Raw genomic sequence first — 24,841 nt, 5'->3', positions numbered from 1 at the left:
GTATAAGTAAGATAATTTTTAAGTTATACTTTCGCATAATCAATTGGTTTACTAGATTAAATCACTGTTTTACTGTAGCAAATAGCCCAGTGGTAGCCTGAAAATTATTGGTTCACTACAGATTATGTGATGAAATATCAAAAAAAGCTTACCTGAGGGCTTCCCTGGTGGCGCAGTGGTTGGGAGTCCACCTGCCGATGCAGGGGACACGGGTTCGTGCCCCAGTCCGGGAAGATCCCACATGCCGCAGAGCGGCTGGTCCCGTGAGCCATGGCCGCTGAGCCTGCGCGTCTGGAGCCTGTGCTCCGCAATGGGAGAGGCCACAGCAGTGAGAGGCCCGCGTACCGCAAAAAAATAAAAAAATAAAAAATAAAAAAACTTACCTGAAAATATTTTTCTAGAAGTTACATTTTATTATGCATAGTAGGATAACAAAATCGAACTATTTCCTTCTCAGACTGAGACTGTAGCACAATAAATGCCAGTTGTTCCCACATCCCAAGTTGAATTGTGATTCGACTATTTGAAATGGAGTAAAGAGCAAACTTTTTTTTTTTAATCTAAAGCTTCTCAACTACATAGAGACAACAAAAGTGTCAGGATTTAGAGATTAAGAGAAGATTTTAAGGGAGAGTTCTTGAAGTGCTGTGAGTCCCAATCGCAGTCCTCAAGGAAACAAAGTGGAAGGTACTTCCCTCTTCATATAATGTGAAAAAATAACAAGTTTAAGAAGACCACTCAGATAGCTTACCATGGCCCCCCCTTGAGCTTGAGGCGCACAGTGTATTCTTGTCTGACTCATATCCTCCTAAGGAACAAAAGACTGGATAGCTAGGTGGTATTAGGTCAGATCAAGGACAGAGGTGTCTGAGTTGAAATCAGCCTTCTGACAGTTTCTTCACACTGCCACTCTGGAGGCTAGAGGCTTCCAATGATTAGAGCAACATGAGCGCTGTACTTATCCTCTCTCAAAATCGCACAACCAGGTGAGATGTTACAGTGAAAGCAAGGCTTAGACCAAATTCTATCACTCATAGAAAAATGAATTGGCAAATAGACCCCAGACAGTCCTGAGCTGTACTGTTGCAGCCATATTCAGTCCTATATCCCATAAGTTCATCGGTATTCAGTTCTACATTTAGTACCTTTTCCTCTAGTACGATGACAGATTCCTTCATATCATGGTGGCACCGAAGGAATAAACACCTGGGCTAAAACCCCCACTTGGGAAAATGTTACACCTTGAGTTCTCTAGAACTTGTCCAAAGGCCAAGTATCTGTACAAATTTGCTAGTCAATAAACATATCTCAACCACTACCCGTTTAGCAAATACGTACATATTTGTAAATTCCCTTAGGCTGTTTAACAAGTCCTCTGTTGCAGATTGAGGCAATGATAGTTCAATCGTTTTTAGTTGAAATCTACCTCTTTATGATTTTTCCAGGGGTTCCTTATTTCTCTCAGTAGAAATCGAAAGTTCCTAATTTTCAAATGCTGACTCACTACCCTTAGGGTGAATATTCCTGATTAAAGTATTTCAAGTGTCAACCAAATACCTAGAGGGTATAATACAAATATGTATTCCATAAATGTCACACATGTGATGATGAGTTATTTTTAAATAAATTACTGACATTATAAGACCTAAATTTCTATAGGGTTTCCTGGCAATGGATTGGGTAGGCTGTTTGCATAGGACAAGATATAGGCAATGGCTAAAACTAACCATCCAGAATAGAGTTGCTCTTGGTAACCCTAAAGGGAACCACGTGTGAGAAATTCCCAGTGATGGGGCAGTGGGCTCGGAAGAACCCACGCACCATAAGAGAAAGTGTCAGCTTTAAGCATCTACCAGGCACACACAACATTATTAATCTAGTAAGAGCTTTCATGCCACGCTCCAACAACTGGTGTGGATTGAAAACTTCTCCCTTGATGGGGGATGGGTGGAATTTCAACTTTAAATGAAATTCATAATGTTGAAATTAATACAGTGGATTGAACAAAATAATTATTGAACTGAGACTGTGTGTGGAACTGGAAGTTACTGGTGGATTCTTGTTATCTGAAAGTGACCATGGCAGGTATGGGATGTGCACTGCTTTTCACCCAAGGAAGCAAAGGCAAAACAAGTCTCACAGCACAGGGGGAATGGACAGTGGAGGATAAAAATAAGGCTCCTTTATATATGCTCTCAGTGAGTCCCATTCTTCAGTATAATGATTCCTGTCATTCAGATGATTCAGAGTGAGGCACCTTTGAAATAAACTTATTTTTTTATCACTCAGTCTTTTATAGCATAACCATAATGAGTTAAAGGGAGATTCTCTTCCTGTAAGAGTGAGAAAAGGAAAGAAAGATAAAGTAAGTGAGGGAAACTGAAGACACCATCCTGCCTCGTATGTTTTAGGACATTTTATCTGCAGTTGTTCAAAATTTCAGATTTAAGATGATGTATCAACTTGTTGGCTGAATAATGTCATTCAATAAGCCTGCCCCTAGCTACCTATTGCATGTAGGTTTTCTCTGGGCTATAATTCCTCTCTCATAATCTCTAAAATGACCATTCTAAGTGCTTTTGGCTTAAAAGACTATATTCCAGAAAAAAGTATAATTGGAGGAAGGATTGCAGATTGGGTAGGAATTTGAATAATGTTATAATTTCTATATATTTAATTACCTTTTCTTTTTGCATCAGCTCCAATCTTCCACTATTTAACATCATTATGTTCACTTATCATGTACATTTCTGTGCAAATTATCAAATGTGCCAATCAAATTATGGGGAAAAAATTGTCAACTAATTTTAGAGTAAAATAACTGATTTATAAAATATTATACTTAACGTATGATCCTTGATAAATTAAAATTAGTTTTTACTATCCTCAGTGATTCTTTTGTTCACATAACATAGAACTACCTAGAGTGACCTGATTCTGCCATGGAACTAAGAGAATCATTAGATTTTCGAGGAAGAATGATGGCTGTAGGGAGACACAGTTGACTGGCTAAGCTGCTCAGATGTTCACACTACCTCCCAATAGGTGAAAAATTGTGCCCTGGAGTTATCACGTCAGAGCTGCCTAATGCCATCCTGACGTTGTCATAAACCAGTGTCATCAATGATCAAGTTTCCCTCAGTTAAGTATAAAACCCCCAGCTCCCCTCCATAAGCTTACTGAGTCTCACTGTACTCTCTCGCTTTGATATCTGTGATGAATTTAACACCTTATAATCAGTAGAAAAGTGTGGTTTTGGTTGGGTGAAACAAGTTATAACTAGAGCTGAGTATAAATGCTGTTATACTCAGGATAGCTATCAGTAATACATGAACTATAAATGCACACATGTTTCCTTTGAGATCAACTCAAGGAAGAAAGGAAAAATGTAAATAACCAGATGATGTAATCTCCAAACAGTGCATCCTCAATTAAAATGAATATAGTACATAGCTTACCTTCCGTATAAAAGGATAATCAAGTTCCCTTAAGGAAGACTGCATGTCAACAAAAGCAAAAATTAAAATTGCAAACAGAATGAGCTTTCTCATGAATTTGTAAGATATAAAGGGAATGTGTGTGTGAGTGTGTGGTTGAGAAATATTAAAGGAAAAAGAAGAATCTGTGACCTTCTTGTTTTCCTTTCTAAAAAGAATATATTCAGAACGTTCTGAAGGTTCTGCACTTTAAAAATAGATTGATAGAAAGAACTAGTAATACTCCCAGTTATAGGAAATGTAATTTTTAGGAACTTCCCAGCAGGAACATAATAAGTAGGCGAAAACTTGCAAAAAATACAGAGAGTCAGTCTTGAGGATTAGTAATCATGTGATTTTTCCATGAAGACTTTGAGCTGCTGAAATGAGAAGGTTTGTATTTGTTGTAAATAAAACAAGTAAGTACTTATATTAAAACTTGAGAGAAAAATCACTTTTTCTTACAGCCTAGTAAGTTGCAATCAATAGTCTGCTTGCCTAATTGAAATATTTTTACCAATTTATCTGCAATTACCAAAGAAATATCATGTAGAGGTAATTACGTGCTGTTCTCACTTTTTGAAAAATATGTTTTATCAAATAGTGCTTGTATGTATCAATCGACCCTGCACAAATTCAAAGGGAATCTGGAGAAACTACTGAGGGAAATGCATTGTACTTTGCAGCTCCATTTCAAAGTTATAGAGAGTTAAGGATCCAGCTGCTAGTTATAAAACAGTTATGTGCATCTATTTGTCTGACATTTATTATTTTAACAATATTTCTGTGTAGAAGCAATATCTCTATATTTAAAAGATACATTATTTTACTTTTATTAACTAAGGTCTTTACTCCTTCTTTTTGGTTAATTATAAGCCTTGTCCTTTAGATCCATATAGTTTCATAGTTTATTGGCAAGCACAGAAGACAATATTATTATGGGTAATATCTATTGAGCATTTGCCAGGTGCTATGTGAAGGACTTTACATGAACTAGCTTATTTAATCTACAAAACAAATCTTGGAAGTAGATATTTTGTTATCATCTTAGTTTTTCCAATGAAAAGAAATAAGGCACAGAGAGGTTAAGGCATGCTGTTGGTTGCAGAGCAGGCTGGGAGCAGAGCTAGACTTTGAAGTTAGTAGTTTTCTCTGAAGCCTGATGCCTGACCACAGTGTCATGTTTCCTCTGTTACAAAATACTCAGCCAAATAAAAGGAGAAGAATGTTTCTTATCAACAGTCAGCCTTTCAGGCAAAATCACCAGCGGCTTACAAAAGATGATATTATTTAACATAAATAAGTAAAAATTACTACAAAGCAAAATGTTTCAAGTACCTTAGGAAAAAAAAAAAGGACAGGAGTATAAATAAAAAATTTCTGTAGATGTACCATATACTGAGATAATGCCGAAAGCTCACCAATGGTGTGCTCATAAAGCATTGTTTTAAAACACAATGCATGGAGAACTTAACACATTAGGAGGTTATTGTTCCTTTGACATGATGGCTGAGGGTAGGGCGGGAGGGTGACTTTATCCACAGGCAAACCATTGTTTTCCAAAGACTACAGAATTATTTGTTTCCATGTTATGGCATATAATTATTTTTAAACAAAAATACTCTATTTTTAATCCTGTGTTTGAAAAATGTTGGCACATTTTAGGACTTGAATGCTTTGCAAATATTGGAGAAGTAAGTGTGAGAGCACCTCTCTGTGGTGGGGAGTTATTACCGTTTTAAAAAGAGAAAAACGTTTTTAAAAAAGACTTTTTCAGGAGCTGACAATTATTTTGTGTCTTTTCCAAGCCGTTTGTCTTTCTCCTGACTGCAAAGTTATCCCTCTTTTTCTCTGTTAAGTATTGCTAGCAAATAAGTAACATTTAGGGTGTTATGCTACTTCTGACTTTCAAAGAAAAAGGCACAGCATAATTCTGGATCTTTAGGAAAGTTAAGGATAAGTTAATGACATCATATTTCTTTCTTCTATATTTCTAAGAAAGAATGTCTTAATATTCGTTTCCAGAATACAAAGGGAATATTTCAGTATAGGTCCCCCAGAAGAAGCAGAACTACTAAGAAATGAGGCCCATCTGTCTGTCTTCTCTCCCTGACTTCATGTCCTGTGGACTCCAAGCTCCAGTATCAGACACAGGCAACAGTCTGACCTAGACAATTGTGTAAGGCTGAATTCTTAGGACTGTGTCTGATCCTGGAGCTTGGGGGTCACAAAGTAGGCCGCGAGGGAGAGAATATGGATGTAAAGTAAAGTAGCAACAATCCGGAACCCATACACCAAAAAAAAAAAAAAAAAGCTAGAGGCCACGAAAACAGAATGAAACCTATGTGAGCCCTTATTGCCTCTGACCTTGACTGTGTAGTTTTCCTGCAGAAGTCAAGCCCCTTCCTCATGGAACTAAATACCCACACTGGTCCCAGAGTAGAAGAAGCTGAAGGAAGGCCCAGTGGAAGGTGGGCAATGGCAGGCCTGGCCACTGTCTCTCACCAATGAGATGAGCCAGCAGACCAGTGAGGACATAAAATGACTGCTGCTTCACTTCCCCTCCAGTCCCCTGTAAGAAACTCTGCTATATCCCACCCTACCCAGAGACATACAGAAAAGGAATGCTGGAAAGTGTGGTAAGGCCTAGCCAAGTGGCCACATCAAAAGGCCACCATAGCTCACCCCTTGTCAACCCATGCAAATCTCCTTAAACTGTATTCATCTCCAAATATTGAAAACAGCCAAGTCGTGCTTCCACCTAACATGGTACAAATATCCCAGGTCCAACTGAAAACAGATGAATCCCTTCCTCAGAAGAGATACAAAGTCCCTTGTTTGTCTTTGCATGATAGTCATTTTCTATTAATTCGTTCATACTCTCTCATTGATATCCTGCAGCTTAAATACAGAGATATAGTTATGTGGCAATGGGTCCATTCTCATGGAATTAATTAGTCTAACCATGGTTTTCCTTACAGAGCCACAGATGTAATGGTGGAATGGTCTAAGGGAGACTCAGTTATGGTGCCAGCTAGATGGCAATACCTTTCAGGGCTGAGGTGATATCTCCAGAGTGTTCTGTATGATCACCATTCCTTCACATATAGTGCTATATCTCCCACAGTCAGAGTTCCTGGGTCAGGGAATCAAGGGAGGAAAATGGGAGAGGCTCCTCCACTATCACTGCAAGTGATCCACTAGCAAAATATTTGCTTCTCATCTCCATGATGTTAAGTCCAGTGAGATCTTAGTACCAAGGAAAATAATGCTTCTGCCAGGGAACCTGACAATACTTTCATTGAAATAGAAGTTGAGAGTTTGACCTAGCCAGATGGGACTTCTGAATTAACAGGCAAAGACTGGGGTTTCTGCACTAGTTGGAGAGATCCTTCTATCAAGATGAAATTGGGTTGCTACCAAATAATGTGGGTAAAGGAGGGTCTGTATGGAATGCAAAAGATCCTCCAGGGTGCCTTTTAATACTTTCATTTCCTATGATTAAAGTCAGTGGAAAACTATCATAATTCAGGTTGGGCTGCTATGGTCCAGTTCCTTCAGGAATAAAGGTTTGGGTAAGTTTAGCAGGCAAGAATCTATGACCAACAGGAGTGCTTGCTGAGGGTATAGGGTGTACAGGATGGTAGTGGAAGAAGCTTGTTATACATACCAGCTATGATCATGTGATCAGCTGGAGAAACGCAGGCTGTAATAGTTATGAGTACTTCTTCCTTATTTTGATATGAATATGTTTGTGTGTATGTGTGTGTGATAAATCTCCCCCCTCCCACATACACACATCACATCACACATTTTTTTTTCTTTTTGTTCTCCTCTTTCTCATACTCTAATCATGTAAAATAAGATATGTTAATAATATCTAACTCTGCATAACACAAAGAGCTATAAATGAGAATCCATAAAAAGTAGTATTTTATTGGCGAATATAAATGATGAAGAAAATTGAATGTTGACGATTTAGCCTATAAAAGAGAAAGCTAAAGGAACTATGTTTTAAGAAGATGTAAAATTTCTTCTAAAGTGAATCTAAAAGAAAAAAAAGGAAATAGAAAGGAAGTATGGAAAGGAGGAAGGAAACTCGGTCCAAGCTGGGGAGGGGAGGACAAGGGGCGAGGGGGACGCCACCCAAGTGGTCTGGGGTTCGAACCCAGATAGGCGAAACGCGCCGGGAATCGGCTGGGGAAACTCGGGCAAACCTTTTTGGGGAATCACCGCTCCGACACCCCACCGCCCAGGCGCTGCAACGGAGGGTGAGCGGAGGCTGAGCGGAGGCTGGGGGAGCTCAAACTTGCGACAGCTGGAGGAGGCGGCGGCGGGCGGGCGGCTGGCTGTCGCCCGAGCGCTGCGCCTGCGGGGGGAGGGGAGGCGGCTGCTGGGAGGGAGGGAGGCCGGGCGGGCGGGCGAGAGGGCGGAGGGAGGGGGAGGAGGAAGAGGAGGGAACCAGGGAGGGGGGACGCGTTGGGATCGCGGCGTGCGGCGGCAGACGGAGCCTGGGCTCCCAGCGGCGAGGGGAGGCAGAGCTACGCTCCTTGCTGAACGCGGACCGAGCTCGGCGGCAGCGGGGAAGACGCGCCGGAGCCCAGACCGCGACCGAGAGCGGGAGCGAGGCGGCAGCGGCGGCGGAGGGGGAGCCCGCGAGCTGCCGGGCGGTGAGCCCAAGCCGCGCTGTCGCCGCGCAGGGAAGACTTGGCCAACACACTCACACACACATACACACCCAGCCCGAGCGGGCGCTCGCGGCTAATCGTCAGCATGGCGCTGGGGCTCCTGCCCGAGCGCGGGCGGCAGCAGCGGCGACGCGAGAGCTGCTGAGCCCGGCCCAGCCGCCGGAGCCCGGAGGATCGCGCGGGGCTGTCGCCACCTGCCCGGAGGCTTTGAGCCCGCCCCCGCCCCCACCCGGCCCAGAGCCCACCCCTCGGCGTGGCCGACCCCGAGGGCAGCCGGCTGGCAGCAGACGGCGAGGGAGGCGAGCGAGCGCGGCGCCGCGAGCGGGTTGCGGGCAGCGGGGGACGGCAAACTTTGCTGTTCGCCGCGCTTCCCCGGCCCGGCCCCTTCTCCCATCGCCAACGTCGCCACCCCACTTTCCTCCAACCCCGCACACCTCTCCCCACCCACCCCACCTCCCGTCGCTCCTCCTCGCCGCCTCGACTCTGCTCCGGGGAAAACTTCAAAGCGCCGGATCGCAGGCTCCCTGCTTACTCCCCGGCTGGGGATTTCAGGTCAGTGCCCGGAACACCTTTCCCCGCGGAGGCCGCGCGGGCTGGCGGGCGTGCGTGCGGCGGGCTGCAGTCGGCCCCCTCCCTCGGGGCCCAGACTAGCGGCGGGTGGCTCCTCTGACTCTCTGGCGTACCCCTCGAAGCTTGTGCCTCGCGCTTCACTTTGGCTGCTTTGCTCGCTTTCGTTTTTATTTCCTAGCTGTAAGTTATTAAAAGTGCAGCCAACCTAAGCGGCCCGGCGTGGGCTTCGGGGAGGGAGGGGCGCGGCGGGGGTGGGGGGGCTGCCGCCCCGCTGGGGGCTGAGAGGAGAGCAGGGAGTTCGCGGATTGGAAGTTTGCAGGCAGTGTGTGTCTGTGTGCGCGGGAGCGCGGTCGTCGCTGAGTGCCGCGAGTCGGGCGGGGGGGTGAGCTGGGCTGGAAGCTGGGAAGCTCGGCTCGGCGTTAGCTCGCTAGCAGGAAGGGGAGGGCGGCGGGTTCCCGTCTGCTTTCTTTTTCGACTCGGGAAAGAACTGTAAAAACCTCCAGCCGCCGCTGCCTCGTCTCACCTCTCCGGGGGCAGCTCGTTCTTGCTCGTGGAACGACGGCGTGTGCGTGCGCGAGGGTGTGTGTGGCGGGCGCCCCGGGCCGAGCCGAGCTCGACCTGCCGCCGCTGCCGCGCGACTCGGGAGGGGAATCCCGGTTTTTTGTTTTTTGTTTTGGATTGCTCCAAAGCGTGAATCACATGGATTTAAAAAAAAATACTAGGAAATCGAGCAGAGCGAGGGGTTCCGACAAGGCCCGCCCGCCCACCAGCCAGTCAGGTCAGACGCTTTGTTTTGTAAATGTTCTTTAAAAATTTTAATCTGCCACCCTGGTCCACCCGCACCTTCCCCGCGACGTCGTGGGGTTGGTTTTAAGTTTAAGATCTACCCCCAGGGGTTGGGGTAGATCGTGCGGGGGCGGGGGCGGCGGCGGGCGCGGGGGCGAGACCTGGGTCCTCCTCTGGGTAGCGTGGAGTCTGGTGGAAAGCCCTGTAGGGCGTGTGCGAGTCTGCGGCCGGAGGAAGTTGGTCCCACTCGGAGGGCGTGCGGCGCAGAGGCTGAGGGCGAAGAGGAACTTGCGCACCCGGGCGCGATCCTCGGCCGAGGCGGGGAGAGCGAGGCGCCGCTGCGCCGCGGGGCCCGCGCTCGGAGCAGGTGGGCGGCTGCGCTGCAGAGCCTCCGCCAGCTAGGGGGCTCGGGGCGGCGGCGACGTGCTCCTGCTGTTGACCAAGCAAGCCCCGGGGCGCCGTGTGCGGAGTAGGGCGGCTCGAGGCACGCGTGGTCCCGACGGGCTTCCCGCCGCCTGCACTCTCGAGTGGGCACGTCCCCGGGTCCCTGAGACGGCTGAGCCTGGCCGCGTGTAGGCCGAAGCCGGGGCGAGGCTTAATTTGCAGTTAATGAATCTTTTCCAGAAAGTCCGCGATCTCCAGCCAGAGGCTGTGAGTGCCCGCGCGCACGAGGGCGCGCGCCGCCGGCGTCTAAAGGGTTGGGGGGTTGCGGGGATGGAAGAGCGAAGGAGGGGGGAGGGTTATGTGTATTTAAAAACAAACCTTAAAAAAAGAAACCAGCGCGCTTCAAATAGGTATTCGTACAGCCTCTTGTGTCTAGAGTAGACAGCTCAGGGTTTTAGCTGGGTTTTTTTGTTTGTTTGTTTCTTTTTTGAGAGAAGGCCAGAGGAGGGGTAGTGGTATTTGATTCTAGGGGTAGTCTCTGGAGAAAAATCCTTAAAATGACTTGGGAATAAAAACGAGGAGGAAATGGCCCACCCCAGAAGGTGGTGGGTGGTGAACGCAGACAGACTTGGGTATTTGTAGCCATCTGACACTTCCTGTGGCACTGGAAACGGACACCGCGGGCCGAAATCAATCCTTACGAGGTGTTGGATTCGGTTTGGCCAACAGAATTGCTTGTGTGGAAGTCATTTTAATTGTCGGCCTCCGAGACTCCTGTACGTGGACACTTGGAAAATACATTTGCTTCTCGACCCTTCCCACTCCACCCCCGACCTGTTATCTGGTCTGGGCTTTGCAGTGTTGGTTCCCGTGTTTATTTTGGGCATGATTTCACCGCGAGGAGGAAGGGGGGAGATGGCGGTGATTAATATGCCGTCCAGGTTTAACCCGAGGCTGGCCTTTAGTGTGCGGGTTTACGCCGCCACTCACCGGGATTGCCTGGGGTAGTGGAGGGGGGGGGGCGCGCGCGCGGGGTTCGGGCGCCAGGCGCTCCGCGGGCAGGTCGGGGTTGGGGCTCGGACGGCCCCAGCGCTGTCCTTTGAGGCGCTGTCACCAGTAGGTGACTGAGAGTTAATTAGGAAGTTTTCTCCGGATCAATGGGCCGCACAGCTCATTAGCGATTCTCTCCAGCCCTTTGCAGGGCCGGCCGGGCCTGTGCCTCCCACAGAGGCCGGGGCCCCGCGGCCCGGGCTGCGGAGAGCGCCTCTGGGAAGTGGGGAGGGATGGGCGGCGAGGGGCGACCGGGAGGCGAGTGTAACTTGGCCGGGCGGCGCGTTGCGGGCGGCGCCTCGAGGCCCGCACAGCCCGCTCTTTCTTCCTGCTCTCGGTCGCCTCGACTGTGTCTTTAACTCGCTCCCGCTCGCGTCGCTGCCTGGCTGCTCCTCCCCGCCTCCCTCGCCTATCTCTTGTTCTCTAAGCACGACGCCTGTGCTCCCCGCCCAGTTTGGGATTAGACAAGATAAAAATAGGACTGCCCAGCGCACAGAGCTGTGACTGTGCCCCGGCAGCCGGGCTGGCGGGAGCGCTGTGGGCCGGGGCCGGGGCAGACCCGCTGTGCGCTCGGGGCAGCCCGAGCCCGTAGAGTCCCACCCCGACCCTGCAGGCGCGGTCACGCTCCAGCGTTCTGTCCGCCGGGAACCGTGCGGGCAGGGGGTCCTGGGTAGGGTCTCCGCGCTCTCGCGGGTGTTGTTGGTGTGCCTGTGATAGATGGGTCTAGACAGGCATGCAGGCTCCCTCCCGGCTGAAGGACGGGAAGCGGGGGGCGGGCCGCGGAGGCGGCGGCAGACTCCCGTGAGCGAGCGAGCCTTCGGGCCCAGCGACCAGGGTGGAGGGAAGGCTGCGAGGGTTTCTCTTAACCCTTTAAAGACGATAGGGAGAGTGGGGGTGGGGAGTGTAGTAGAAATTCCTGGAGGCAAAGTAGCCCCCTGGGGAGAGGAGGCGGGAGTCTGGGCTTAGGGTTTTCCTTTCTCTTCTGTGTATGCAGTCTCACATCCTGGTACATTGGGCTCGATTCTTCGACGAACCAAACGCAGCTGCTAGGTGATCTAATTTGACCCGATACTTCTCAATGGGGAAGGTGTGAACACACACAGTGGGCACCCTCACTTAAGGAACTGAGTTGGGGAGATGCAGAGGTTAGACCTTACCGTTCCCAGCGGCCCAGTATGTGAAGGTCTGCGCAGAGCTTTAGTCAGTGGGGCCTCTGACCGAGAGTGTTGCCTACCAAAGACCCAAGCCTGAAATGCCTGGCCAGTGCATACAGGTATGCGTCGGAGAGAGCAAAGGGGTCCTTGAGTTGTCTATGTAAATAAAAACACTTTTAACCATGAACTTGTGGAGAGTTCAAATAAGATATGTGCCGGGAGGCAGCCTCCAAACAGGAGTTGGACAGTGATGTGTACAAGATCGATCATTTGTATACACATCCATGGGGTCAACATTGAATGGGTCTAAAAATTTAATACAACTCCGCAGGCATTGGTCTCGTTCTTTCCCTGAGGTAGAAATTGGTGGGTGGGTTACCCTATAGAGAAATGAATCATTAGTCACACTCCTCTCTCCTTCCCCCTCCTCTTCCTTTTAGGGTTTGGAGTCTTAGGGGATCCTCTAGTTACATTAAACTGCAAACCCATATTGGTCTGGGAACGAGCCCCATTATAGGCAAAGCAAGAATGTAAGTCGTGGGGAGGTGTACGTATTAGACAGGAATGCACAGATTAAGATGTGCGCCTGAATGACATGTGCTGAGACAAATCAAGACACTTGGGCTCTGGTGCCCACATGGAACAAGAGATACAGAAGAGAGAAAGAACTGGCCGCGAGGAATGTAAACATGGGTATGCAAATACTGAGACCTAGAGCGAGATTCTAGGAGAAAATCCCAGAGTTTGTTGAGCTGGAAACTGGAGCAGAATTTCTGTAAGTTCCTTCGAGAGACAAAAGCCCATTTAAAGGTGTGAAGAGGGTCACTTGGAAACACAAAAAGCATTCACATGCATACATCCATGCTTAGATACACAGGCTGAATGACAAAAACTCCTCGATGCCTGATGAAGATTTTCCTGCCCGGTGAGACAGAGCAGGGCACGGAAGTGTGGGCCACACGACCACATTCGCACACTCATTCACTGGGAAATACTGTGTCTTCGGCTAGAGGGAAACTGAGGGCGACGGTGCCTAGCTAAGGGTGGATGGCCCTTGGTTACTAAGATTGCTTCTGGTTATAGTTTCTTCGCATCTAGAGTGGGGAAGAGAGTATGTCTTGAGCAGGTAGGAGGATTTCTGAAAGATTTTTGAGTTCTGGACCCTGAGAGGATGGATGGTGGAGGAAAAAGAGGAGTAGCTTTGCATTCTGGGTCGGAAGCAAGGGATGTTGCGCTCCTCTAAGCCCTGTTTGCTAAGGTGGCGCAGGGCCTAGTGAACTGAGAGAGACTGAACCGAAAGAAGTGCGAAGCTCGGCCTCTGGGCGGAATCAAGGGGGGAGGTATGCTTTCTTTCCCCCCTTGAGGAGACCGTGCGGGGACGGCCAGCGTAGGGAGGATTAGCAGGCGCCTCTGTGACCCCAGACGCGCGCGTAAACTCGGCTTGGGTTTGATTTGCCCGCGGCGTCGATTTGCCGCGGTCCCTCTTTGTCTGAGCCCAGCCGGGAATTCCAGCTTTTATTGGGAAGACCGCACTCGGGTGGAGCCCGCGGGGCTGGGCAGGAGGCTCGCCGGCCTCCGAGCCGCCCGAACCCCAGGACGGTCCTCGGGAGTGCCCAGCAGCCCCGGCAATGCCACCTCGGTGGTTTCCTCGAGGGCGGCGGGCCCGGCAGACCCAGCCCGGCGGGGCGGGGGGCCTCACTTGGGCCGCCGTACCGCCCCTCTCCCCGCTGGCCCCACCGCTCCCCCGCCCGCCCGAGGAGCTCTGAAGGCCCTTTGTTAAGCTCCAGGGTCACACCCGTGCCCCGGGGGCCGCGCGGGGGCGGGAGGACCTTCTCCTGGCTGGAGGAGCCCGGCCCGACCGGGCTGCCTCGCCCGAGTGTAAGGCCGGCAGGATTCCGTCTGTTTGCAAGGCTGGCTGCGCTGCCGGGGCCTAGATGGTGGCGCTGGCTTGAGAAGCAGCCGGGGCAGGAGTGGAAGGTCTTCTCAGGCCACCCCCGTGGCAGCCAAGCCGCCTGTGCCCCGAGCACTTGGCCGTGGACGTCTCCCAACCTCCAGCCCGGCCCGACGGCTTTCGCTGGTTGCCCCCCATGTGTTCCTCCGGAAGGGATAGCTGACTTTCTGTTGGATGGGAATTGACCAACGAACTTTTCCCCCCCGCAACGTTTCTGTAGAAGGCCCCCTTTCCCAGCGCAGGCTCATTTCCGCCGGCCCCTAGTCGAGGGTGTTGGAAATGGGGGGGGGGCGCGTCCCCGCACTTTGTTATTTCTTAGAACCATGTCTCCCCGGCCAGCCATCGCCCCTCAGCACCCATGGGCTCTGGCGCCCCGTGATTAGACTAGCGGGGAAGTCCGCTAGGAGAAGATCCTGACAGCATAAAATAGAATTTGATCTAAAAGACAGTTTCCAGTATAATCTCATTATGCATCACAGACTCCCGGTGTTATTTTGTGGAAGGCGGACAATGATCAATTTACATTGACCCGGGGCTGGGCGAGCTTTTAGATGGTAATTGCCATATTGATTTGCATGCAAAAAGGAGACCTGCTAAAATTAAAGACCGGAAGCTAAATGAAACTAAATTTCTTGTCTAGGTGCAAACCAGAGGAACTACTGGGGGGAAGAGGGTGAGTCAGGTCAGGGTGCCAGGGGCAAGAGCAGGTGAGAGGCCCAAGAGCTCCGGGAGGTCACAGATTTGGGAGCGATCTTTGCCCTGGTGATTTCAAAACGTGAGGAGGGGGCTTGTATAGGGTATGGGGACCCAGCAGGGAAAAGTTATAAACAGGCACTATTGCATTGAAGGCACTGGGATCTTTTAATGCTAATAGTAACTGCGAGGGGGGGAGGAGAGGTTTATAGGGTTATAGGGGTCTTCCTGCACCATTTCCGGCACCCCCCATTTCTATTGTTCTACCCGAGCGCTCATAACCGTGCCAAGAGCACCCAAATTCTTGCATCTGAAGAGTTAAATTTTTTTTTAAAGACAGGCCTTAAACTTCCCCCGCCCCCCCTCCCCCCGCGTCTGGTCTTTCGAAGAGAGCGAGAGTAGGGGGCGGTTCTGCATGCCGCTGCGGGCAGGCCTGGACCTTTGGAGGCTGCGGGAGTTCCTCCCCGGACGCAGCAGCAGCCCCAGACTCGGCCGCACGCCGATCGCTTTGGGAAGCGGCTCGCTCCAGGTGGCCCAAGTGGCGGGGGCGGGGGAGGGTCTGCCGGGGCCAGGGACTCACGGTGCCCGGGGGCGGGGGTCACCTCCCTGGAGGTTGGAAGGGCCTGCACGGAGGGTGTGGAGGCGGGAAGGCGGGGGCTGGAAATCCTGTCCCAATCGGCGGTGATGGCCAAGGCCGGAAAGTTTAAAAAAGAGAGAAAGCCACTGGCTGCGAGCCAGGGGCTGCCGGGCCGCCGGGGCGTGTTTGGCTGACTAGAGGGGTGAGGACCCGGCTCCGCCATCGCCTCGGTCCCTCCCGCTGCGGAGGCCCTGGCCTGCCCCAGGCGCTCCTGGAGCCATTTCACACATCCGGAGCCTCGGCCACTGGAGGAGCCACCCGCCCGGGGCCGGGAAGCCGCAGGGGCGGCTGAGTGTCCGGCGCTCCTGCCCGTTCCCCTTCCCACCGAGCTGAGCTGGAGACGGCCCTCGGTCGTGGAGCCTGTGGCGTCTGTGGCATCGGGTGTGGATGGTTCCCGGAGCTTCTGAAAGCCCGGGGCAGACCAGGAAATTGAAGATGGGGTGGGGAGGGGATGTTGAGCGCTGACCCTGCGCTGCTGGGATGAGAAGTTGGGGAGAGGAGAGATAACCCCAACCTCCGGCTTGTCTCGGGACTTGGCTTTTTGGGGGGACCCCCAGGAGTCCAGGAGGGTCCAGCATCTTGCAAGCCGCTTCCCCCTCAGTTGCCTCCCCAGCCCACTTTGGTCCCTGAGTTTTTCATTCAAGTCCTAGGAAAGGTAGATGTAGGCAGTCTTTCCAAAGGGCTTTTGCTCTGTCTAGATAATTTGATTTATTGCTTTATGTGGCAAGCCTTCTTCTAGTTCCAGGTGTCAGCACTTTTTATAGAGACCTAAGAGTAGCACCCACCTCCCACTGCCTGTTCTGGGCTCCTGGAGGAGGGGAAAGTGGAGCCTTGTTGGGAACCCCTGGCCTCACACCAGGGTGTTCCAGTGTAGGGAGATGGGTAGGATGTTGGCAGAAATTTCGAAAGAGTTCACATGGACCAAGAGATTTCTGGGTGTAGGAGAAACTAGGGTGCGGGCTCCTTGTGGACCGAATTTCATAGGTGTTAAGTGCTATCCTTTTACTCTGTATTGGAGTACAAGGGCCAAGGAAGGCTTCCGAACTTCTTGTGGATTCTGGATGGCACAATTTGACCAATAATTGGCTCCTCTCCTCAACTCCAGGACTGAGTTTGACCGTGGCCCATTTTTACTAGCTGTGTGACCTTGGGGGCAGGTTATTTATGGCCTCTGAGCCTCAGTAAGTTTCTTCATTTGTAAGACTGGGAATAATTTTCCACCTTTAGGATCAAAGAATACTTGGCACATAGTAGGCCCGGAGGATTAGTAATTGCTTTGAATGACTGGTCAGATTCCTATAGGTTGCTTCTCCATCCCCTGCTGCCCCTGAGATGCCCGAGCCCCCCCCCCCCCGCCGCAAGACCTGCGTAGGCCAGTGTCTGGGGGCCAACCTGCAGGTTAAGCTCCCCTCCAAGGGTATTCCTGAGGCTATTCCTCCAGGTCTGCCTCCGTGGGTTCCTCTTTCCCTTTGTTACAGTTCTTTGCATTCTGGGCTTTAAAGGAATCCATATGAAAAGGCTGGGATTTTTTTTTTCTCCCCCTAAGTGGGATCATTTATATGGTTAGGAATTGATTCCAGAACCGGTATCTAGGTGCTCTTTGGCAAGTCCTCCCGTCATTCTTTCGGGGAGAGGGAACAGCAGCGGCTGGAGGGGAGAGACCTGGTGGGAAGAGGTGAAAGGGTCTGGCCCACTGCAGGGGCCAGAGGTGCTGTGGTTTGTCTGATAGGGATTAAGTCTGGATGTTATGAGGTCTCAGTGTGGTTTTCAATAAAAGTCTGTCAGGGATTGCTTCTTTTCTATCGATATGTATTTAAAAAAATTACTAGCATGAGAAGAAAACCAGACCTGTATGGATCCAGGCCGGTAGTGAGCTACTGTGATCAGGTTTCCTACTAGACTCCCAGAGGGGAAGTCAGCGTTTGATTGAAGCTACACTTGGTTCTTGACTCTCTGGGGATGCCTGCTCTGAAACAGGAGCGCTCCCTTTCTCTCCTCCCCCACCCCATCCCCCTTTTCCCTTCTTCCCCTAAAAGCCTTTGTGCTGAAAGAGCTTCAGTAGGCATGAGTCCCTGGTACCTCTCTAAAGAATGCCTTTCAGCCTTTGCTGACATTGTTTTGTGAACAGTGGGTTTTACCAGGCCAGCAGTTTTCCCCCCATCTTAGCTCACTATTTTAGAGGTTCGAGTATGCGCAGGATGCGCCCAACTGCAGTGCTTTCCAGTGTGTGTAGCCAGGGCCTTGCCTGTAATCTGAAGACACCTTAACCTTTGCCCTAGGTGCCCCCCCCGGGGGTGGGGGTGGTGAAGGTGGGGAGAGCAAGGACAGGGGATCGTTGTTGAGTGTCTGTTTGTTTTCTCCAGCCACAGAGGCAGAGGGGTGGAGTGGGGCGAGGCCGAGAGTACGTTCCAGCCTTGGGTCTGATTTAAAACTTGGTTTAATTGGAGAAACTCTTAGGCATTTAACAGTTCTGTACAAATGCAAACTTGAAATAGCTCTAGGCCTACGTCAACTAGGAAAGAATAAATGAAGTACAGAGATGTCCAAACTATGTAAATCCTAGAGTTGTCTGCCCTCCCATAAACACATGACAAGTGCCAAGGCATTTCCAGTCAAAACACCCATGGAACCAGCAGCCTCCATCCTTTGTATTTATTATTTTATTAACAGCATTTTACACAGCATTTAACAAGCACAGCCTGCCTGCTTTCCACCACGGCTCTCAGCAGACTGAGGGGTGGAAAACAGATGGGGGTGGCGAGGAGTGGTCTCTAGAAGAGACTTCTAAGCTGGAGAGATCTCTTCAGATGGGCAAGGAAAAGGAACATTTGGGGTTCCTTTCTCCTGGCCCCAAAGAGAAGACAAAAGTAATGCTTTGGAGGAAGAAATCCCCTCTCCCTTTTCCGGAGGAAAGTTGTGCAGATGTGGTCTGTCTAGTCTCCACTTGGATTCCAGAAGGTGTGAAGCAGGGTCTTCTTTCCCAACACTCTGCCCATCAGTTATTGGTGCTTTTCAAAGAATAAGTATTTGTCTGCTATCATTATTCTATATCCTGGTGGAAAGTTTATAACGAAAACTAATGCCTTTCTTAAGTCATAAAATGAGCCTTGTATGATTATTTAATTAAAATCTATTTAAGGACCGATCAGGCATGTAATTTGCGCTAATAATGACGATTATGGAAATGTTCGACTTAACCAAAAATCATAAAAGGAGACATTTTGGTCAGTGGGGCGACCAGGAAGGATTCAGGGAGTTGGACGGTTTTCCGAAACGCACGAGGCTTTGGGCTGCAGAAAGTGCCGGGCTGCCTAGCCTCTGGGACCACGGTAGAGAGGGCTGCAGGACCCCAGGCCTGGCCGGGGCAGGCCGACCCACACTTTGCTGAGCAGAGAAACCGACCCTGGGAGTCTGAACAACCTTTATTCCCAGCTGAGGAAATGGGGGAGGGGGCCTGGGAGGAGGAAACTCTGGGAGAGCTGATGAACCGCACAGAACTCTGCGCGAAATGGCTGTGTTCTCTTGCTTTAACAATCAGCAGCGACACACGCATTGCTGCCTCGGCTAGCCTTGGCTGGAGCCTGGAGGGGTGGGGGGAGGGGGGTCTCTTGTTCCGGAGAAACCTGCCAGCTGCTGGGCTTGGTGCGAAGGCAGACACAATGCTGCTGTTGTTGGTTTGATCTCTAACTGGATTGTTAGTCTGGCTTTAACTGTGTGGTAAGGGGGGAATGTGAAGGCTGTTTACAGCGAGTGCAAATAATGTGACAGCTGTTGGTGCACGAGCAGCGCTGTGCCTCCTCGGCGCTCACACAAAGCGCGCACTATGCAGGCCCGCGGAGAGCTGCAGAGGTGGCCGCCCCTTGCTGGCCCGGGAGCCCTCGGATGCGCTGCGAGAGAGCCCTGGGCGGCGGCACCCGCCCCCCCGCACCCCGCGACATGCATCTTTCTGGCTCCTGGGATCGTGGTGGACGTGCGCGCTGGTTGGTGTGTTGTGGTTTAGGGAACTTGTTAGGCAGAGGTGGCAGGAGAGGGCCTGCGGGGTCATGAGTGTCAACTGTCTGGAGGGGTTTGGCCGGGATCTGTTGACCTGGGGCCTCAGTGGCTTGTGACCGGGTTGTTAAGATTTGGGAAAATAACTTTCCGCCCTAAAGCAAGCCTGTTGGAAAGAATGTATTATTAACTGAAGGCTTTCTGGAAATTGCAGAGGCTCTGAAGGCCGTTGTTCTTCCTCTGAAATGGCCCTGTTATTCAGACAAGTTCAAGAGACGGGCGGCCGCTGTGTTCTATGCCCTCGGCCCTGTTTCCTGGATTGGAAACACAAGTGTGTAGGTTCAGGACCCGAAGGGGGGTGAATGGGGGTGGGGAGGGGTGCAAGTCGGCTTTTGATCACCCGCCTCCCTTTGCCTTCCCGGTTTTTAAGAGCGCTCTTGCCTTTCAGCTGCAGGACCAACGGTGCTGTCTTGAGGTCTGCCCACAGCGCCACCCACTCTGTGACTTAATCAACTAAATGCCCAGAGCCCGGCCTTCTCTGAGTTCCTGGTCCTCTGCCAGGCACTGCGGGGAGGCGCCAGGGTGGGAGGGAGAACAGTTGGTGGGTGGCAGCAATACCCCGCTGGGCCGGTCCAAGCTGGCGGGGCTCAGGATGGTCCAGAAGATGGGCCTGCCCCTGGGCTGTCCTGGGGCAAGCTGGGTGTAAACACCACTCCCCCCAACCTCAAGGTTGAAGGCTTCCGCAGCCCTGGCCCCCGGGCTTTGGAGGATCATTTAGAGCTGACTTAACTCTATATCCTGCCCTTCTGTGTGACTTCGGCCCCTGAGTGTACAGCTTGCAGGATATCTGCAAATTATGGGTCCACCTCCGCCCCACCCTGCCCCCAGATCTACTCTCTGGGTTATAATGTGGACTTCTACATCTAGTTGGGTTCCCTAGTGGGGAGCTGGGAGATGCTTCTGGAATGATACATGAACTTCGGTGCCAGTTCTGTAAACTGGTCTCTTTTTATGACGTGTGCCATTTTCTGTAGGAATGTTGCTTGCAAAACGAGTTTCGCCTTGGAGGAAAAGGGGAAAGATAAACAAGCCTGCAACGCCAAAGCGCTGGCAGTCTTTCCCTCCTTCCAGCTCTCTTAATGCAGCCGGGCTGCATTTCCAGGATAAGACTCGTGCTTGTGAAGAGGGACTCTGGTTGGCTTTTTTTTCCCCCGAAGCAAACGCAAATCAGAGAAAAATAATTTTCTTTCAACGATATGCAACGTATTAGTCTCTTGTTATCGTGCTCCGAGGCAGGCCTCATTTGCGCGTCTGCCAGCTCGCTCACATCTGCTCGGCGCTGTTTGGGGCATTTTAACCTTGGTGGTGTCGTGTCTGGTCCCACGGATCAAGGAGGAGTAATTAAGCTCTGAACAGCTAGAAAAATTCACGGGCCCCCACGTCTACCGCAGTTTTCCCACAGCTTTGTTTGGGGGTGTTCCGGGTTCCAAGATGAACAGACGTGGGGTTCCTATTGTTCCTCGTAAAGAAAGTGGGCGCCCCCGTCCTCCTCTGACCCTCACCCCCAGCCTTCCCAGGACTCCCAGGCTGCACACAATCAGCAGGGAAGCCGGGTGCAGATCACAGGACCCTGTGTTTTATGCATCTTTCATTCGTAAAAAGTTCCTTTGTGCTTCCTGTGTGTACTAATGATAGCTGTCGTTAATAGCTTTCTGGTATAGCGTTCCTTGTGGGGGGAGGAGTTTGCAGTGAGTTCACTTTATTTCTACAAAGCCCTGATGGAGGCTGCAGTGCAGTGACACCCCCTCTAGAGTCGTGGTCTATGGATCGTTTATTCTGGATTTGTTTCCAGGTTGTGTAGACTCCAAGTGGGATCCCAGCCTGTAGGGACCAGACCCGGGGGGGTGTGGAGGGTGGGTGGGCGGGGAGGAGTGGAGTAAGGTCGATTAATTGCATTCAACCGAGGTTTCCTGTCCTGGGCTGCTGCCTCCTGTTGAGGGACACCAGCTTCCAAATGGGGCCCCCTCTTGCATACACGCGTGGTTGTGTGTGGCACAACCGTGAAAGAAAGTGAAAGGAACAAAAAGCCGAGGCCTGGCGTGGGGGGGGGGCGGGTTGGAAGGGGGAAGGGGAAGTGTCTGAGGTTGGTCCAAGAACTGACGGGGGGCCACGGCTCTGTTTTGGGGGAAGGGGGTGTGTGGCGGGCAGCCCCGGTTTGGCAGCGGCTCTCCCGGTCGATCCTTGCTGGTGCCCCCCTCCCCAAGCCCCCGAGCCCCCTTTTACAGTTGGCTACACCTGGCTTGCATCTTTGAATCGGGGAAGGTGGGGGAGGCGTCCACGGAGAGAACACTCCAGACTGGCCGAAGGGAGCGCAGGACGATGGGCTGGAGCGGTCTCCAGTCAGTGCCCACTCCCCTGGGGCGCGCCGCCGCACATCCTGGGTTCTCCGTGCGCCCACCCAAAGTTGCTTTTTGTCAGAGATTCAGCGGCAGGCGCCTGGGAAGGGGGAGCCCAGAGGAGCGCGCGGGCGGGGTGAGCTGGGGTCGGGCTAGCCGAGAGATCCGGGGGTCCTGGAAGGTCGGGCGGGGGGTGCGTGTGCGGGGTCGGCCCCGCGCGGGGACCTGGCGGAGGAGGGGCGAGGAGCCTGCGGCAGCGCGGGTGTGTGTGGTGGGAGAGAAAATCCCTTTGTTGCCGACCAATCCGTGCTCAGGGCTGAGGCGGGGGAGGGGGCGCCCTTCCCCCACTCGCCGCCGCCGCTGCCGGCCAAGTTCACTCCCGACTGACCCGAGTGGCTCGCGGCGCTATCCTGGCGCCCTGGGAGGAGGCAGGGAAGGTTCTGGTTGCTCAAAAGGTCAGGGCCAGCCACGTGAGTTTCCCGTCCCCCACCCCGTCACACCCGCACTCCTGCTCCGCAGCTCTGTTACTAATGCAAAACTTGGGTCGTGAGTGGGGACGCCTCTGGAGGCGGCGACAGCCATGACTTGGAGTGTGCCAAGAGACAGCGCCTGGACAGGCTGGATCACTCCTCCCACCCCCCACTCCCCCCCAGCACCCATGCCCGGCTGCAGGACCCAGTCGGGCGACCTCCTTCAGCCACACCCCAGGAAGCCTGCGACCCTCCCCCCGACCTGGGGGCATCCTTGGGGTTCCCCTCTCCCCACTGCTACACATACTGGGGAAAACATCCCAGGAGGACTTGCCCCAACGCTGCACACCCTGGACCGCTTTTTCTCATCTCCCACCTCCTCGCGGCCCCCAATGCTAAAATAGGAACTTCTTCATCCCTCCCTTCCTTGACGCCAGTAGAGAAGTGCCTGTCTGTGACTCAGTCTGCGCTTGGAGCAGTCCCAGGAAGGGCTCCCGTGCCATCAGTTTGGGGCTTCCATGAAAGCCACACACTCTGCAGAAGGTCACCCCTCCCTGGCCCCCTCTGTGTCCCTGCCTCAGCCTTCCCTCTGCCGCAAGGAAACTATATAGCCATTCGGGGGTTTGTTTGTTACGTAGAATGTTTAGTGGAGTCAGATGCTGTTTAATGGGTTAGATGTGGCCTGCACCAGCTATTGCCAGGCAGAACTCAAGTCCATAGTGCAGTTTAATCCTCTGGAAAACACGGTGCCAAAGATTTACAGATGAGGGGGCCAAAGTTGAAGAGGTCCGGCCACCTGCCCAGAGACACGCCGTTGATGAGAGTGGGAGCTGGGAGGCTGTGGTGACTGCGCACGCGCGCGCGCGTGTCCTCCACAGAGAACCAGCCATGCCCGTGCAGTGAGAGACACCCCTTCCCCGAAGAGGTCCCCAGCCTACGGAGGGCCGTGGCACATGGCATGCTGGCTGGGAGCCCTGCCGTCTGCCCGGCCTTCTGAGCCAGAAGCTCCCCAAAACCCGTCCAGGTCTTCTTGGTCACTAACTGGATAAGTGCCTGATGCGGCATGGGGTGCCTAGAGAGTGAGGCCCTAGGAAGGGGCACCGTTAGTATTGGAGTGGAGTTGGGATGGTTTGGTGGCGCTGCTTCCCATTCCGTCGCTGTCACTTGACAAGCGTGCTGTGCAGACTTGAACCAATCCATCAGCGCCTCAAGGGCGGAGGCAGTGGAAAGTGGCCCGGTGCCAGGAGGAGCTGGGGTGGAGAGAAAGGAGAGGTGGCAGGAGTGGCCTGGTGCTGCCTTCCTCCCTGCGCTCACGCCAGCCTCTCACGGCCACTGCTCCTTCCTTTGCAATCTGTTTGTTGCCTGCCAAGGGAAGTCTCCTTTAAAGAAAAAAAACAAAACAAACGTTCTCTCCTTCTCCTCATTCCATAATGGTGTCTTCATAGCAGGAATCGGCAGAACGGTGGTGGTGGGTACAGCTGGGGACCCGTGTGCCCCCTCGTGTCTTTTCACAGAGGGCCAAGGTGCCCTCACTCAGGGATGCCAAGGTTGGGGGGACAGCTCCTAATCTTGGTCCCTCTGACCTCTTTCTGCCAATCAGGCTCTTCTCCCCAGCGTCCAGGCCAAGCTCGGATGCTAATCATAACTCTTGGCTCCCGGACCAGATGACTGCCCAAGTCTGTCGAGGGAGACTCAAGCTCTCCTGTGCTTGCCCCTAGGGCCAGACCGAAAGCCGGAGACCACGCGGCGAGTCTGCGTTTTGCAAGCCGGGTCTCTCCCAGAACTGGGTGTTCAGCGGGCAGCCACCACAATTCCTGGTCTGTTCTTCAGAAACCAGACCCTCCTCCGTCTCCCCGGCTGACCCCTTCTCTTGGCCACCTTCCCTCTTCATCCCTATCCCACATCCTTGCCCCCTTCTCTCCACTGCTGGAAAAAAGGGTTAAAACCCAGAGCCAAGGTGTAGCTTAGCAGCTCCCACTGGAAACAGGTTGGTGCTTGTAAAGTGCTTTTCATGGACTTCACACATCTTGGCACTTCCAGAAGCATCACCCACCTGTGGAAGAAAAGGGGGGGGGTCGTTGAGAAATAAGGGCAGATGAGCCTCTTATATACAGCAGCAAAGCGCCTGCTCTGTCTGTCATCTAAATCACGTCATTTGCCCCCTGCAGCATGACCCACAGCCAAGGGTGAGGGAAGTCACTTTTGAAGAACTTTTCCTTGGAGGTTAAAAAAAGAAGAAGAAGAAAGTAAGAAAGACCCCCAACTATTTCAATAGCCGCTTCTAGAAGAGGAATGGGGTGAGCGTGGCGGTGTCTCTGACCCTATCTGTGTGTCCCTTGTGCCCAAGATCCCCTTAGTTAGTTCTACATCCCAGAGAGATGGGGGGTGGGCCCGTTTCTCAGTGATGGTGGGGTGTACGCAGTACGGCCTTTGCCCAGGATGAGGGTGTTCCTGCCCAGGATTTGGGCTGTCATTCTGGAGAAGGGCCTCACGCCAGGCAGGGCCCCCGGCTCCTTGGCCCTTTCCGCTCAGGTCCATCTTTGGCCTGGAACCTGAAGAGTTAAGAGTCTTTAGCTCGTTGCAATGAAATTATGGC

General features: G+C 52.1%; 2 protein-coding genes across 2 annotated transcripts in view; both read left to right on the top strand.

Moving 5' to 3' along the window:
- Positions 1 to 945: 945 nt before the first annotated feature.
- LOC308610713 (uncharacterized protein) overlaps positions 946 to 24,841 on the top strand; it is a gene marked incomplete at its 5' end in the record, with an annotated part of 39,452 nt that continues 15,556 nt past the window's right edge. The window contains 3 exons of the mRNA XM_081259753.1: positions 946 to 986; positions 7,795 to 8,716; positions 9,457 to 9,512. Of these exons, the coding sequence (XP_081115879.1) occupies positions 946 to 986; positions 7,795 to 8,716; positions 9,457 to 9,512 (1,019 nt within the window). The remainder of the gene's footprint in view (positions 987 to 7,794; positions 8,717 to 9,456; positions 9,513 to 24,841) is intronic.
- LOC308610712 (uncharacterized protein) lies at positions 9,534 to 24,491 on the top strand (the record flags this gene model as incomplete). Its single annotated transcript, XM_081259752.1, has 3 exons — positions 9,534 to 9,584; positions 9,640 to 10,171; positions 24,414 to 24,491. The coding sequence occupies 2 exons, from the start codon at positions 9,534 to 9,536 to the stop codon at positions 9,991 to 9,993; spliced, it is 405 nt and encodes a 134-aa protein (XP_081115878.1). The 3' UTR covers positions 9,994 to 10,171; positions 24,414 to 24,491.

Source organism: Mesoplodon bidens (genome assembly GCF_964165515.1).
Source record: "Mesoplodon bidens genome assembly, contig: HAP1_SCAFFOLD_634, whole genome shotgun sequence".
Lineage (NCBI taxonomy): Eukaryota > Metazoa > Chordata > Mammalia > Artiodactyla > Ziphiidae > Mesoplodon > Mesoplodon bidens.
This window is presented reverse-complemented; position numbering and strand designations above follow the sequence as displayed.